We start from the raw sequence: 13,515 nt of genomic DNA, 5'->3' as shown, positions 1-13,515 counted from the left end.
AAAATAAAAAAGAAAAAAAAAAAAAAAAAAAAAAAAAAAAAAAAAAAAAAAAAAAAGAATACTGAATGCCGAGCATGAGGTATAAGAAAAATAAGGGACCCGTCCCCACCCCCCAAATTGTTTCGTCGTAGCAAACATGCTGAAAGCTGTCCCTTCTGTGTACATGTGTAACAAACCAAAATCATTACCGGAGAACCGAGTGCTATGCTGGTAGTCTGTGGCTAAGAAAACAACGCCTGTTGATGCTTCTTGAATGCATCTCGCTTAGCCGCTTGCCTCGCAAGCCTCCTCCCAACGACCCTTGCAAGGCGCGAGTGGCCATCATCCTATATCCCTGCTTTGTAAACAACTGTGTCCAACTTGAAGGCAACGGCCCTAGTGACATCGTAGCAAGAAAAGGCACGGCACTCAGTACTGCGTGGAACGAAAGGATCAATGGCTGCATAGTTTGGCATCACACCAAAAGTAACGGTATGTGCAGGGTATTTATATTTTCATTCAGGCATCTCAATTTTTTATTTTTTTGTTTTGTTCTCGTATCGTCACTTAAGCGTAAAGCTTTTTCTCATAAGACTCCATGTTCACACCGCCCTCCAACTGAGCACTTGCGGTTCGGATCTCGAAACGCACACTTCCCTCGGCAACACCCTCGTGCAGGGCCTTAAGGCTGACTACACCGCAATCTTGCAAAGAGTGCTTCAGACCCGCTGCCAGGTAAGGCAGGAACTTGGAAATCGATCTGTTGTAACCCTTGGTCAGTCATAATGTACGTTAAATCGAAACGGAAGTGGAAAATGGGCTTCACATACCCGCGATGAGCCACGGCGCCAGAAACGCCTTGTGCAACCAAGACGCTGTCGCCCTCGGAAAAGTATCTGGCAGTGCCAGCATTGCTTGCCTGGCTGTCCTTGCCGCCACCGCCGGCCTTCTTGTCTTGCATGGCGTCAATGCTGCCCATGCCACGGTAGGCCTTGACGAGCTTCCCTTCACGGGAAACAAATGATGTGCCAGGAGATTCGGTGGTGCCGGCGAGCAGACCACCCATCATGACGGTGGAAGCACCCAGGGCCAAACCTTTTACGATGTGACCCACGTTTTGAATACCTCCGTCAGCGATGCAAGGAACACCGAACTTGGCGGCGAAAGCGCTGACGCTGTGAACAGCCGTAGCCTGAGGACGGCCGACAGCCATAACTTCCTGGGTAATGCAGGCACTTCCGCTTCCCATGCCAATGCGGAGTCCATCGACACCAGCAGCGATAAGAGCGGCAGCCTGCTCCCTCGTCACGACGTTTCCGCCGATGACGTCGAGTCCGGGGAAGTTCTCCTTGATCCACTTGATCATCTCGATCTGGTAGATGCTGTTGCCCTGGCTGCTGTCCAGGATAACAACGTCCAGGCCAGCCTCAACAAGCTTTTGCAGGCGCACCTTGTCCTCTGGCCTGGTGCCGATTGCTGCAGCGCACAGAAGCTGTTTTGAGTCGGGGAGCTTGGAGGCCAGGGGAAAGTAAAGGTTCTTGTTGAGATCTGAGCGCGAGATCATGGAGACCAGGTTGAAGTCCTGGTCAACGATCGGCAGCTTGCCCTTCTTTGACTTGGCCAGAATCTTGTTAGCCTCAACCAAAGTGACACCCGATGGGGCAGTGATAAGGTCAGTGACCATAACATCTGCGACCTTGGTGTTGATGTCATCCTCGAATTGGATGTCACGGTTAGTGACAATGCCCAAAAGCTTGGAGCCAATCTTGCCGGTTTCTATGACCATCCAACGTCAGTCAAAAGTTTTATAAATGGATTGCAAAATTGGATATATAGAAGATGTCCGTCATAAAATAAATCTTTGTATCCCCATGACGTTATGTCTATACGGTGGAACGAAAGTTATATGGAAAGAATGTGATAATCATATGGACCAGGGAAGAATGGTGTAAAGACAGCTCAAGAGACTTACCGGTCACGGGGAAACCGCCAAAACCCCACTTCTCTTTCAAGGCCTTCGCCTCGCCGACAGTAGTGTCGCGGCTGATAACAACGGGGTCCAGAATGAAGCCGTTCTCGTAGCGCTTGACCTTGCGCACCATATCTGCCTGCTCCTCGGCCGAGCAGTTGTGGTGAATGACACCCAATCCACCCTGAAGTGCCATGTGGATGGCCATCTCGTGCTCGGTGACGGTGTCCATGGGAGAGGACACAAAAGGAGTCTTCAGAGAGATCCTCTTCGTCACCGGCGAGTCGAGGCCGACCTCCGAGGCTGGGAAACCAATGTACCCCGGAAGCAGGAGAAAATCGTTGTATGTAAGACCTCCATTGGTCTTGGAGTCAAGGAGCTGAGTGATGTCGAGACCATCTCGGGTCTCGTACTCCTTCAAAACATCATGGGCTGTCTTGAAGTCGAGGAAGTTGGAGGCGCCATTCACTGACGCTTGGGTGTTTGTTGTAGGCATCGCGAACTGGAATATGACTTATTAGCTTGAGACAAAGAAGAAAAAAAGATGTAGATCTTGGCAGCGCTAGTTACTCCGCGCTCGGGTGAGAGGCGCCAGCGCAAGGTATGACGAGGGGCACCACGTACCCAGCTTGTGCAAAATATACGTGGAAGAAGAGATATTAGAAAACAGAGATAGAAATAAATCAGTCTGTTCCAATAGCGAGGGTGAAGACAACCAGTCAATCTAAAGATCAGAGGTTGCCTGGCAGTTTTGGCTTTTCTTCTCCCCAAAGGGAGAAGGAAGCGAGGAAAAAGTTTCGCCCTCTGACAATTTTTTTTTTTTTTTTTCAAGGTGGTCGGGAGTCACGTCAGGTCCTGCATGGGACGCACAAAATAGGAGGGTCCCTGCTTGGCAGCTCGGGTTAAGTGAGGGGCACGAGGTACCTCTCTGGGTAACTGGTAACTGGGCTAAGGTACTGACTGGGCAGTGGGCACAGCCCTTTAACAAAATTTTCATACTCCACCGGGTCCGGGCAAGGCACACGCCACAGAAGACAGAAAGGAGAGGAAAACAGCCACATCGCTGGGGTCCACTTTGGTAATGCTGCACGTTACCACGCGTGTTATTTACAAGGATCAGCGCGTGGAGGGGCCGGGACTTGCAGTGGGGTGGTCTCGGGTCTGGAAGCAATCAATCTTCCTGAATGGCCGAGTGTACGCCCAAGTGTGGGACCGCCATAGTGAGACAAATTTAGCTGATTGGTTGTCTCCCCGTGTAACAGGCTTTTGGAAAGTAAACAAAACAACGTCAAAATCAAGGTCTTGACCACCCTACTTCATTGTCCCGCGATAAACGAAGGTGACGACGGACAGAGCCGAGAGAGTCGCATTCCCGACGAGGAAACCACTCAGTCATCCTTCTTCGTTGCCCTTTGTGTTTTTTTTTTTCTTTCTATTTTCTCGGGCAATATTCTGCCAGTCCCTACAGGCTCGGCAGGCATTTAATCATTATTGCAATCGGCACTGCAATCCGTTACGCCTTTTGTCTAGGTATCGTATTTCACGTTACGTTGGCTTGACTTTTTGCGCAGAGCGCGCCCGCCCATCCGTCAGCTTTTTTTCTTTTGCTTCTCAAGTATGTGACTTCGTAAAATGTCCCCTCAGTTCCGCCCATCTACAACCGTTTTATCCACGAACATCCTAACAAACTTCTTTTGTAGCGGTGACTGTTGCCATTATTGTTTTTGTCAACTTTGTCACATGTCGTTGTTGGACTCCTCCGAAGAGCTCTAATGTCGCCTCTTATCCCTACATACCGACCTTACCGCACCTATTTGATTTAAACCTCAATCCTCGAAAATCGAGCAAGAATCGACCGAAGGACAACAAAAAATGTCGCACCGTCCACATCCGTTACGACAATCTCAGACTGTCGACCCTACAGTTCTTCGATACCCTTCAACGGCATCGTCATCGGCATCATCGGGGTATTCATTTGCTTCGGAAGCCAGCAGATCCAGCATGTCTTCAATAAGCTCTGGCGCCTATGGGTCGCTGGGCCACAGTCGTGCTAAGAGCGAATATGCACGCCCACCAATATCACTCAGTGCCAACAACTCGCCGCGGTCAAACACAAATTCGGATAATATCTACAACAGTGCCCGCCAATCACTCCGTCCGCTCCCTCAGCCACCTGGCGAAACATCACCTACTAAGCGTAACCCTGGCGATCTATCACCAACAAAGCGACTCATGTCTAAGAGGCATGAGCGCGGTCAGAGTTTGGACATGAGCAAACTCGCCATATTCGAACAAGAGAAGGCAGCTGCACCCGCACCAGCTCCGCCTCCCAGGATGGGGAGCTTACGGCCAACGTCAATGCTCCTCACTCGATCGGACACGATCAACCGAGGAGGAAGTGCCGCTGTCGCGCATGCCCATGGGCCCTCCTCGCCTCCGCCCTTGCACCATCCGCAGCCGGTCCAACTGCCCGGGTCCGACCTTGAGATCCTTGGCCGCTCATCCACAAATCAACTTCGGACCCTCTCAAAACTTGCACAGTCTGGAGAGGCTGATGAGTTTGCCATCACGTTACCGGCGCAAGAGGTCGTGGGACTAAAGGGTCGCCGCAGGCTTCAGAGGGCCGACAGATCAAATGCCGGCCGCCTTGGACAGAAGTCTAGCGGATACGGGTGGGAAGGAAGGAATTGGATGGACAAACAACGACAGTTTCTCCAGGCCTACGAATATCTTTGTCACATCGGTGAGGCAAAAGAGTGGATCGAAGATGTTATCAACAAATCGATTGGTGAGATTGTGAAGCTCGAAGAGGAGCTTAGGAACGGCGAGACCCTGGCAGAGGTGGTTCAAGCGCTGAACCCGGACCGAAGATATCGTATTTTCCGGCACCCTCGTCTACAGTACCGCCATTCGGACAACATTGCGATTTTCTTCCGGTACCTTGACGAGGTCGAACTACCCGACCTCTTCCGATTTGAACTGATCGATCTCTACGAAAAGAAAAACATCCCAAAGGTCATCTACTGTATCCATGCCCTCAGCTGGCTCTTATACCGCAAAGGGATTGTTGATTTCCGAATTGGCAACCTGGTTGGTCAACTCGAGTTCGAGCACCACGATCTTGAAGCCATGCAGAAGGGCCTGGATAAGCTGGGGGCCAGTATGCCGACCTTTGGTGATATGGGCGCCGATTTTGGAGTTGAGCCGGAACCGGAACCCGAAGAAACGGAAGAGGAGCGGATAGAAAGGGAACTTGGGGAAAATGAGGACTCCATCGTTGAGCTGCAAGCTCAAGTACGAGGAGCATTATTGCGAATGCGGCTTGGGGGAACAATGCAGGAACTTTGGGACTCGGAGAACTGGCTTGTCGACCTTCAGGCCCGGATTCGCGGTGATTTTGCGCGTCAGATTATCGACTATCGACTGAACATGAGGCGCTTCGCAGTGAATCTGCAGAGTGCGGCCCGCGGGTTTCTCGTTCGGTCCCGGCAAGCGGAGAGAGAGTACATGTGGAAGCGCTCAGAGCCCGCCGTTCTGAAGCTACAGAGTCTTTTCCGGGCTGCAAAGGTCCGCGATGAGGTACGAGATGTGCGATCTCAATTATCAGACGCTACAGGTCCTGTGCGCGACATTCAAGCGGTCATGCGAGGCTTTCTCGCCCGCAAGGGTGTGCGCACTCAGGTGCAAGAGACGAGTCGCACGTCGGGAGCCGCACCGGGTCTCCAGGCGGCCATTCGTGGAATGCTGCTGAGGAACAGGCTTGATCATGACAGGGCTATTCTCGCCGGGGAAGCTGTTTCCATTTGCGGCTTGCAGGCCGCGGCCCGTGCCTTGCTGACAAGAAAACAGGTCGCTATTCAACGGGAGTCGCTAGCAAGCTTCTCTGCGCAGTGGGAGGGCCTTCAGTCCGCCTCCAGGGGGATGTTCGCCAGGAACAGCATCCATGCCACTAAGGCGGAGCTCCGGGAACACTCTCCTGCCATTGGCCTCCTGCAGGCTTTTGCAAGGGCCGGTGGTGTACGACGGGAAACAACCCGGGTTTTGGATGCCATTGCTGTACACGAGCCGCAGGTAGTTGAGCTCCAGGGCTTGATCCGCGGCGCCATTCAGCGCCAACGTATTGCCGCCGACTACAAGGATTTGGAGGAACAAATCCCTCAGATTACCGACCTGCAGTCCCAGATCCGTGGTATGCTCTGCCGCAAGGAGCAAGGTGAGCTGCTTGATCAGCTCCAGAGCAACGAAGAGCAAATCATCACTCTGCAAGCCCAGATCAGGGCCATGATACTGCGAAACAACCTCGACGTAGTGCTCGCCGAGCTCGAGGAGCAAGAAGAGACGATTGTGCTGCTGCAGGCTGCAGCCAGAGGCGTGATTGTGCGCAAGAGGTTCGAGGAGAAGAAGCGTCACTTCAAGGAGAACATGTCTAAGGTCATCAAGATCCAAAGTTTTGTGCGCGGAAAGCTCCAAGGTGAAGCCTACAAGAGTCTCACAACCGGCAAGAGCCCACCAGTCAGCGCCGTCAAGAACTTTGTCCACCTGCTTAACGACAGCGATTTTGACTTCAACGAGGAGGTCGAGTTTGAGCGGATGCGCAAGACTGTGGTACAACAGGTGCGGCAAAACGAGATGCTGGAGCAGTACATCGACCAGCTAGACATCAAGATAGCCCTGCTCGTCAAGAACAAGATCACTCTGGACGAGGTAGTGAGGCACCAGAACAACTTTGGTGGCCACACCAGCAATCTGATAGCGAACAGCTCCATTGCTTCAGTGAACCAGTATGATCTCAAGGCTCTCAACAAGACGTCGAGGAAGAAGCTCGAGTCATACCAGCATCTCTTCTACAACCTACAAACGCAACCCCAATATCTGGCACGCCTGTTCCGCAGGATACGCGAGCAAGGGACGGCCGAGAAGGAATGCAAGCGCATCGAGCATCTCATCATGGGACTCTTTGGGTATGCGCAAAAGAGGAGAGAAGAGTACTACCTCCTCAAGTTGATTGCTCGCTCGATCTGGGAGGAGGTTGAGGCTAGCCACATGGTTCAAGACTCCCTTCGTGGTAATCTCTTCTGGTCCAAGCTCCTGGGTAACTATTCAAGGTCACCTCGCGACAGGAAGTACCTGCGAGACCTGCTCGGCCCTCTGATCCGCGACAACATTATCGAGGACCCTGCTCTAGACCTGGAAAGTGATCCCCTCCAAATCTATCGATCCGCCATCAACAACGAGGAGCTGCGGACGGGCATGCCTAGCCAGAGGCCACTCGACGTCCCCAGGGAGGTAGCCATCAAGGATCCCGAGACGAGGGAGTTGTTCATTGATCATCTTAGGGATCTCCGTGAGATTTGCGACCAGTTCTTGCTCGCACTCGAAGACCTCCTTCCTCGACTGCCGTATGGCCTCAGGTACATATGCCGCCAGATGTTTGATGCATTGTGCCAGCATTTCAAGCGTGAGCCGCAGCATATTTTGCTACAAATGGTGGGCAACTGGTTCTGGCGATTCTACCTGCAGCCCGCCCTGACGGCTCCTGAGAACGTCGGCGTTATGGAGAAGGGGTTGAGCCCGCTGCAGAAGCGCAATCTGGGTGAGGTTGCCAAGGTTCTCGGCCAGGTGGCGTCTGGACGTCCGTTTGGTGGTGATAATATCTACCTGCAGCCATTGAACGCCTTTGTCGCCGAGTCTATGGAGCGCCTAGGTCATATCCTAGGCGAGCTGATCTCGGTGGCCGATGCCGAGAGTACTTTTGATATTGATGAGTTCAACGACCTTTACGCCAAGAACCGACCCACACTTTACATCAAGCTTGCAGACATCTTCGCCATACACAACCTAATCTCGTCAGACCTTCCCACCATTTGTCCCAACCGCGACGACATGCTCCGGGAGATCATGCAGGAGCTCGGTAGTGCCAAGAACAACGAGAGTGAGATGACGGCTACCGGCTCGTCCGACATCCAAATGTTCCTCACTCCCAAGCTGCACGATGTCGAAGATCCCGAGGCAGAGATCAAGGCTCTCTTCATGGAGACGAAGCGCTGCATCCTGTACATTATTCGTGTCCAGTCGGGCTCGACCCTCCTCGAGATTCTGGTCAAGCCCGTCACGCAAGAGGACGAGCGCAAGTGGATGGCGGTGCTGCACGACGACTTTAGTGACGGCGGGTGCACAAAGGGAGCTTATTCCGACGTCAATATGGTCGACGTTACCCGTATGTCGTACCTCGACCTCAAGCGCACGGCACTCGAGAACGTTATGAGGCTGGAGCACGCCGGCAGAATCTCCAAACATAACCACTACCAAGACATATTGAATGCCATCGCCCTCGATATCCGCACCAAGAGCAGAAGGAGAGTTCAAAGGCAGCGCGAGCTTGACGGAGTGCGCATGACGCTGTCTAATCTCCACGAGAAGGCAAAGTACCTAGAGCAACAGCGCAAGAGCTACGACGACTACATTGAGCAGGCCATGGCTACTCTGCAAAATAGGAAAGGGTAAGTCCAACACACATAAAAATAAAAAAAAGACCAACCTGATACACGTCTGGAAAAAGGCTAACCTCGTTGATTTATCAACTCGTAACAGCAAGAAACGCTTCCTGCTTCCATTCACAAAGCAGTACAACCACCAGCGCGAGCTCGAACGTAGCGGCCGGGTGCCCAAGTTCGGATCGTACAAGTACAGCGCACGCCAGCTCGCCGACAAGGGCGTACTCGTCAGCTGGGCGGGAGTGTCAGATCGCGACCTGAGCCAGATCAACCTGACCATCTCTTGCGATGAGGTGGGCGTTTTTGCCATTGAGGGCTCGCGTGGCCACATCCAAATCCCCGGCGCGAGTGCCCTTGTCCCCATCGAGGATTTGCTGCAGGCACAGTTCGAGTCGCATCAGTTCATGAACCTCTTTGAGGGCAACCTGAGGCTCAATGTCAACATTTTGCTGCATCTGCTTTATAAGAAGTTTTATAGGACACAATAAATGGTCGGGGCGAATTGGGGAGGGTCTCTAAAAACAACGCTTGGGTCGGGTTCTCTGGTGCATATAGGAGCGGAAATCGGGGTGTTCTGGCAAAGTGTCATTTGTCTTGTTGTGTTTCTTTTTTTCTTCTCTGTTTCTCTGGGAGCATTCTACAATAAGGTGTTGTTCGTCTTTCTTTTTTTTCTGCCTTCTCTTCTTCTTCTTTTGTTCTTCTTGTCCTTCTTTTGCTCTTTATGAGCATGTTGATATGTTGTGTTTGGCGCACTATAATATTTTTTGTAGTTGGGAAATGGGTGAGGATAAGGCAGCTAGCTGGTGTTTATGTTTTTGCCTTGTTCAGTTTGGGCATAAAATCGTTGAGACCAGTCATGAAGTAACAAGCATACATACAGAGGGCAACATGATGCAAGGGGTTAAGATCTTGGGTCTTTTTTTTTTTTTCATTAAATTCCAGGCCCGTTTCTTTTGTTGTGTTATTTGTGATTTTGCACCACACTGCTAGAATATTGGTTATCATCACATATTGAACCCTGATTGTCAGTAGTTGGCCTGATACAACGTTTCTATGCACAATGTACCTGTTTTTTAAACACAGCTGACAACCACAATAATATTCAAAATACCAACTACCGATGCAGCTTTGTCTATATGCTATGTGTATTCATTTCCCAATGTGCCCATTTGAACACTACCCTAAAATCGGCCAAACTGGAAACGCTGTGCACGTGTAATAACACGAACCAAAAAAAAACCCTGACATGCTCGGATGGCAAGAATCAGACTCCAAACATACCATGTTAATAGTCTAGAGAAGAGGCAATTCACCCAAGCGCTGACGAATAATGCAAAGAAGATCAATACGAGCAGTGTTGCTTTGTAGTAAGGAAATCAACCACTCTTTCCGTGTCGTTTTTGGCTCTCGAAATCGCGCCAGACCTTTCTCATGCCAATCATGAGACAGTTTAATGTGTAGTCCCGTATGATTTTGGCAGCGACCGCCCCCGTAGTCTGCTAGACTCACTGAGAACGGGCGGGGAAGGAAAGCCGGCCTCGTGCGGTCCAAGTGGCCCGGCCGTCGATTCCGGGATAGGAATAGGGTCTGCTTCCGCAACGGCATCTCCTTCATCCACGTCGGTCTCGTCGCCCTGGGCATCGGCGTAGGGGCCACTGCCCTCGGTGATGAAGAAAGGGGGGATAGCACCAACGACCGCAACTGCGCCAAGGAACCACCAGCCCGATATCACATAACCCCTTTGGATTCCCCAACTGAAGATGGCGCCAGCAGCGGCAGGACCCACGGCTCGCCCAAAACCGCTAGTGGTGGTTGCGATCCCGTTCAGTGTGCCGAGGATGCTCAGTGATGAGGCACTGTTCGTCAGCATGATTGTGAGGCAGGGGAAGCCGATGATGACAGCAAAGCCTTTGAGGAGCATGATGAACATCAGAGCAATATAACGCCCATACGTCCCGTGCACCAGGCTGGTGAACGGGGTCAGAAAGTAGCAAACTGGAAACATGAGAGCTGTGACGTAAACAAGGTCAGTGGTTTGTTCTCAACTTAGCACTGCTGCTGGCTTGTTCGTTCCCCCTTCTCCATCGAGGTGCATGTGCAATTCGAGCACAACGCAAGGGAATCAATCATACCTGCAGCTCTGTAGCATTTAAGAACACCAAAATAGTTGCACAGAGGAGGGAACATGATGAATTGAATCAGCTAGTTAAAGGATGAAATTAGCAAGAACCATCTTGATAATCATGCGAGATGAGTTTGAACTGTTGTTGTCAACTTACGCCGCAAACGATGCCGTAAATCATGAAAATTGCACCGATCTTGTCTGACGACAGTCCGAACCCTGAAGAGAAGCGGAAGGGAAGACTTGTATTCTCAGGCGTTGACTTTTGGTGGGGGTGATGCAAAAAGACAGGCAGTAGCTGGTCGAAAGCAACCGAGTGCATTGCGAGAAAGGTGTAGCAAATAAGGTTCATGACAGTCGAGTACGTGAATATATCACGTATCTTCGCCTTTGACTGGGAAGCAGTAGAGGAGTTGGCTGGCTCAGCAGCGGCCGGCCGAGGTAGAAGAGGCGCCGTTGCTTCTCCATCGACAAACGAGGGACGGTGCTGGGGCCGCTTTCGTGACTTGAAGGGCCGCGTGAGCTTCTCACCCAGCTTCAGCCCCCAGTCTTCTGTGTCTCGTTTGCTTGCCAAGGTTTCCTACGAGGTGATTATCAGTCAAGGATTCTGTGACGTAGCCCAATGCCATTCTTCCTTGACATCCAAAGTAGACTAACTAACCTTGAGAAACAGGGTTCCCGTAATGACCGAGACTAGGAAGAAGAAGCATGCAATAATGTTTGGAAGAGCAAAGGGGTAATGTTTGAAAAATTCAATATGACCAAAAAGACTGGGGAATTGTTCAGCCGGTCGGGCAAAGAAGCCTCCGAATGCGGGCCCGAACACGCTTCCGATCGACCAGACTAGTGGCTGTTTATCATTCGTTCAAGTTAGCCAGCCACCTTGCTCCCTGCTTAGTGTGGTGTTAACAGTTGACTCGTAGAGAATTGAATACTCACCATGATAGAGAAAGCCCTCGGCTGATGCTCTTTGTCAGTTACCATCTCAGCAACCATGGTCCGGATGATGCCAACGTTTCCGTTGGAGGCTCCTTGGATGGCACGTATCGTCATTGCCATGGCCAAACTAGTGGACATGCCCCATATGATAAAGCATATCATGGTGCTCACTGAAATATCAAGACATGTTAGCGGGACACGTTGCCTCCTTTTCGGTGCCCGGTTTTGGTGGCAACTGACCTAGGCCAAACAATATTGTCGGCTTCCGCCCGATACGGTCTGACACCAGACCCCATGGGACGGCAAAAAGACTTTGGCAGACGCTGAAAGTGGCACCTGTCAAGCCTGCCCATTTTGCGATGCTGTCTTTGTCTACTCCGAAGCTAGCAATCATTTCTGGCAAATAAGGAAAGACTGAAGTCAATGCCAACGGTTCGGCGAACCTGGCCACAGCTGCGAAGAAAAAAAAAACAAGGGTATGAGGAGTCAGCATAAATGACACAAAGCCGTTATATAGGATTGAGTACCTAGAGCCAGGGGGGGTTGGTGGTCTGCACTTGTTGTGTCCCCATTCCTACAGTCTCGGCGGCCATCTTAGGCTCCATTGCCTGTCCGTTCAGGCTACTGACGTCGACTATCTTCAGCTGAATGAAAAGGCCCATACAATAGGCAAATGCAGTAGGAAGTACCAGCAGATATACAGGTTGGAGAGATGAAAGGCTTGCCGACCAGCCTTTGATGCTCTGAATTGGCACCAGGCAGCCACAAAGAGATGACAAACACTTCAAAACTTCAATTCAGGCAGACAACGAAGCGTTGAGAAAGAGAAGAAGGAGTGCCTACCCAGAATTGCCAATTGCTTGACGGGGAGCTTGCTGCGAGGTCTAGAGTCCCCCATTTTGTCGGATCGAACCGTTTTTATAATGACGAAAAGGTCTACCGGAACCTCCAAAAACACAGACGTTCAAAACCAAGAAGGACAGGTGTGCAGGAGACACACGCTCGAATTGTAACGTCTGTGATACAGGTCCGATAAAAGAGGCAAAGGGTCTCGGATTGCTTGTGCTCGTCGCCGGGTGGGTTCTGGACTAAATATATAGGTAGGCAAACGTTTGCAAAGTAACAATTCTCGGTACAGGAGCACAAGGCTTAACTTGACGTAAGAGGATTTACAAGCAACGGCTAAACTTGCGCCAGCCAAAAAAAAAAACAATAATTGGTTTTTGTAGACTAAAATATGGAAAGATAGATATGATTGATGTCACTGACGCTATAGGCACCTTCGGAGCACCGCGAATAGGACGGGGAAAAAAATGACGGTCGAAGGAGAGAAGATTGGAAGTCATCCAAACAAAAAATAAAATAAAGCAGCAAAAAGATCTAAGATAGGACGGGATGGTAAGGTAAAAGAAGTCGAAAAGCGGAGCCAAAAGCCAAGTCTTCTTGTTGGCAAAGTCCAGGGGTCCTTAAAAGGAAAGAGGCGAGGAGTCAGTCATGCATCCATGGCTGACATGAAAGTACGAATACCCCAGAAACAAAGCTACCTTACCTGCGTGCTGTACTGATACTGTATGTATGGTAGGTTAAGGTAAGTAATCCAGCAGCGGTTATAGACCGGGTCTGCACAAGCCCCAAAGCCACTACCTACATGCTAGGTAGCGATTTGGGCTTGATGAGGTGGTTGGTAGTTACCTTAGGTTTGCTAACAACGGAACTCAACTGCGACAAGTACAATGTCATGTGTGGTCATGGGTTGGTTGCTGGACCGAAAGTGTTGCCGCGAGCACCGACACCGGACCAAAAAGTAAGTCACTAACGATTAGGTACCTACCTACCCAGTAGGCCAACCAATACCCACATACAGTAGAGCTGGGATGACGAGAGAAGAGTGTACCTTTTTTTTCCCCACGTCTTTTCTTTTATTCCCAGTCTATCTCGTACTTTGCTTTCTTTTGCGGTTCCTCTTCTAGTTCTTTTCACATAATCCCTTACTCTATTTTCTTTAGAAGGGA

At 50.8% G+C, this 13,515-nt stretch overlaps 3 protein-coding genes across 3 annotated transcripts; 1 reads left to right on the top strand and 2 right to left on the bottom strand.

The window, feature by feature from the left end:
• Positions 1-288: 288 nt before the first annotated feature.
• Positions 289-2,842, bottom strand: PgNI_00293 (uncharacterized protein). The gene is made up of 4 exons (XM_031120375.1): positions 2,573-2,842; positions 1,952-2,450; positions 810-1,755; positions 289-739 (listed from the first exon to the last, which is right to left on the bottom strand). The coding sequence occupies exons 2-4, from the start codon at positions 2,442-2,444 to the stop codon at positions 547-549; spliced, it is 1,632 nt and encodes a 543-aa protein (XP_030987403.1). The 5' UTR covers positions 2,445-2,450; positions 2,573-2,842; the 3' UTR covers positions 289-546.
• A 978-nt stretch (positions 2,843-3,820) lies between these two features.
• PgNI_00292 (uncharacterized protein) lies at positions 3,821-9,354 on the top strand (the record flags this gene model as incomplete). Its single annotated transcript, XM_031120374.1, has 2 exons — positions 3,821-8,448; positions 8,540-9,354. The coding sequence occupies 2 exons, from the start codon at positions 3,821-3,823 to the stop codon at positions 8,928-8,930; spliced, it is 5,019 nt and encodes a 1,672-aa protein (XP_030987402.1). The 3' UTR covers positions 8,931-9,354.
• A 201-nt stretch (positions 9,355-9,555) lies between these two features.
• On the bottom strand, positions 9,556-13,181 carry PgNI_00291 (uncharacterized protein). Its single transcript, XM_031120373.1, has 7 exons — positions 12,347-13,181; positions 11,744-12,124; positions 11,504-11,673; positions 11,226-11,414; positions 10,722-11,144; positions 10,575-10,644; positions 9,556-10,452 (listed from the first exon to the last, which is right to left on the bottom strand). Exons 2-7 carry the CDS (start codon positions 11,994-11,996, stop codon positions 9,893-9,895), a joined length of 1,665 nt encoding a protein of 554 aa, XP_030987405.1. The 5' UTR covers positions 11,997-12,124; positions 12,347-13,181; the 3' UTR covers positions 9,556-9,892.
• Positions 13,182-13,515: the final 334 nt, after the last annotated feature.

The sequence above is a fragment of the Pyricularia grisea genome, assembly GCF_004355905.1.
Source record: "Pyricularia grisea strain NI907 chromosome Unknown Pyricularia_grisea_NI907_Scaffold_1, whole genome shotgun sequence".
NCBI lineage: Eukaryota > Fungi > Ascomycota > Sordariomycetes > Magnaporthales > Pyriculariaceae > Pyricularia > Pyricularia grisea.
Note: the sequence above shows the minus strand (reverse complement) of the source record. Positions and strands in the feature narration are given on the sequence as shown.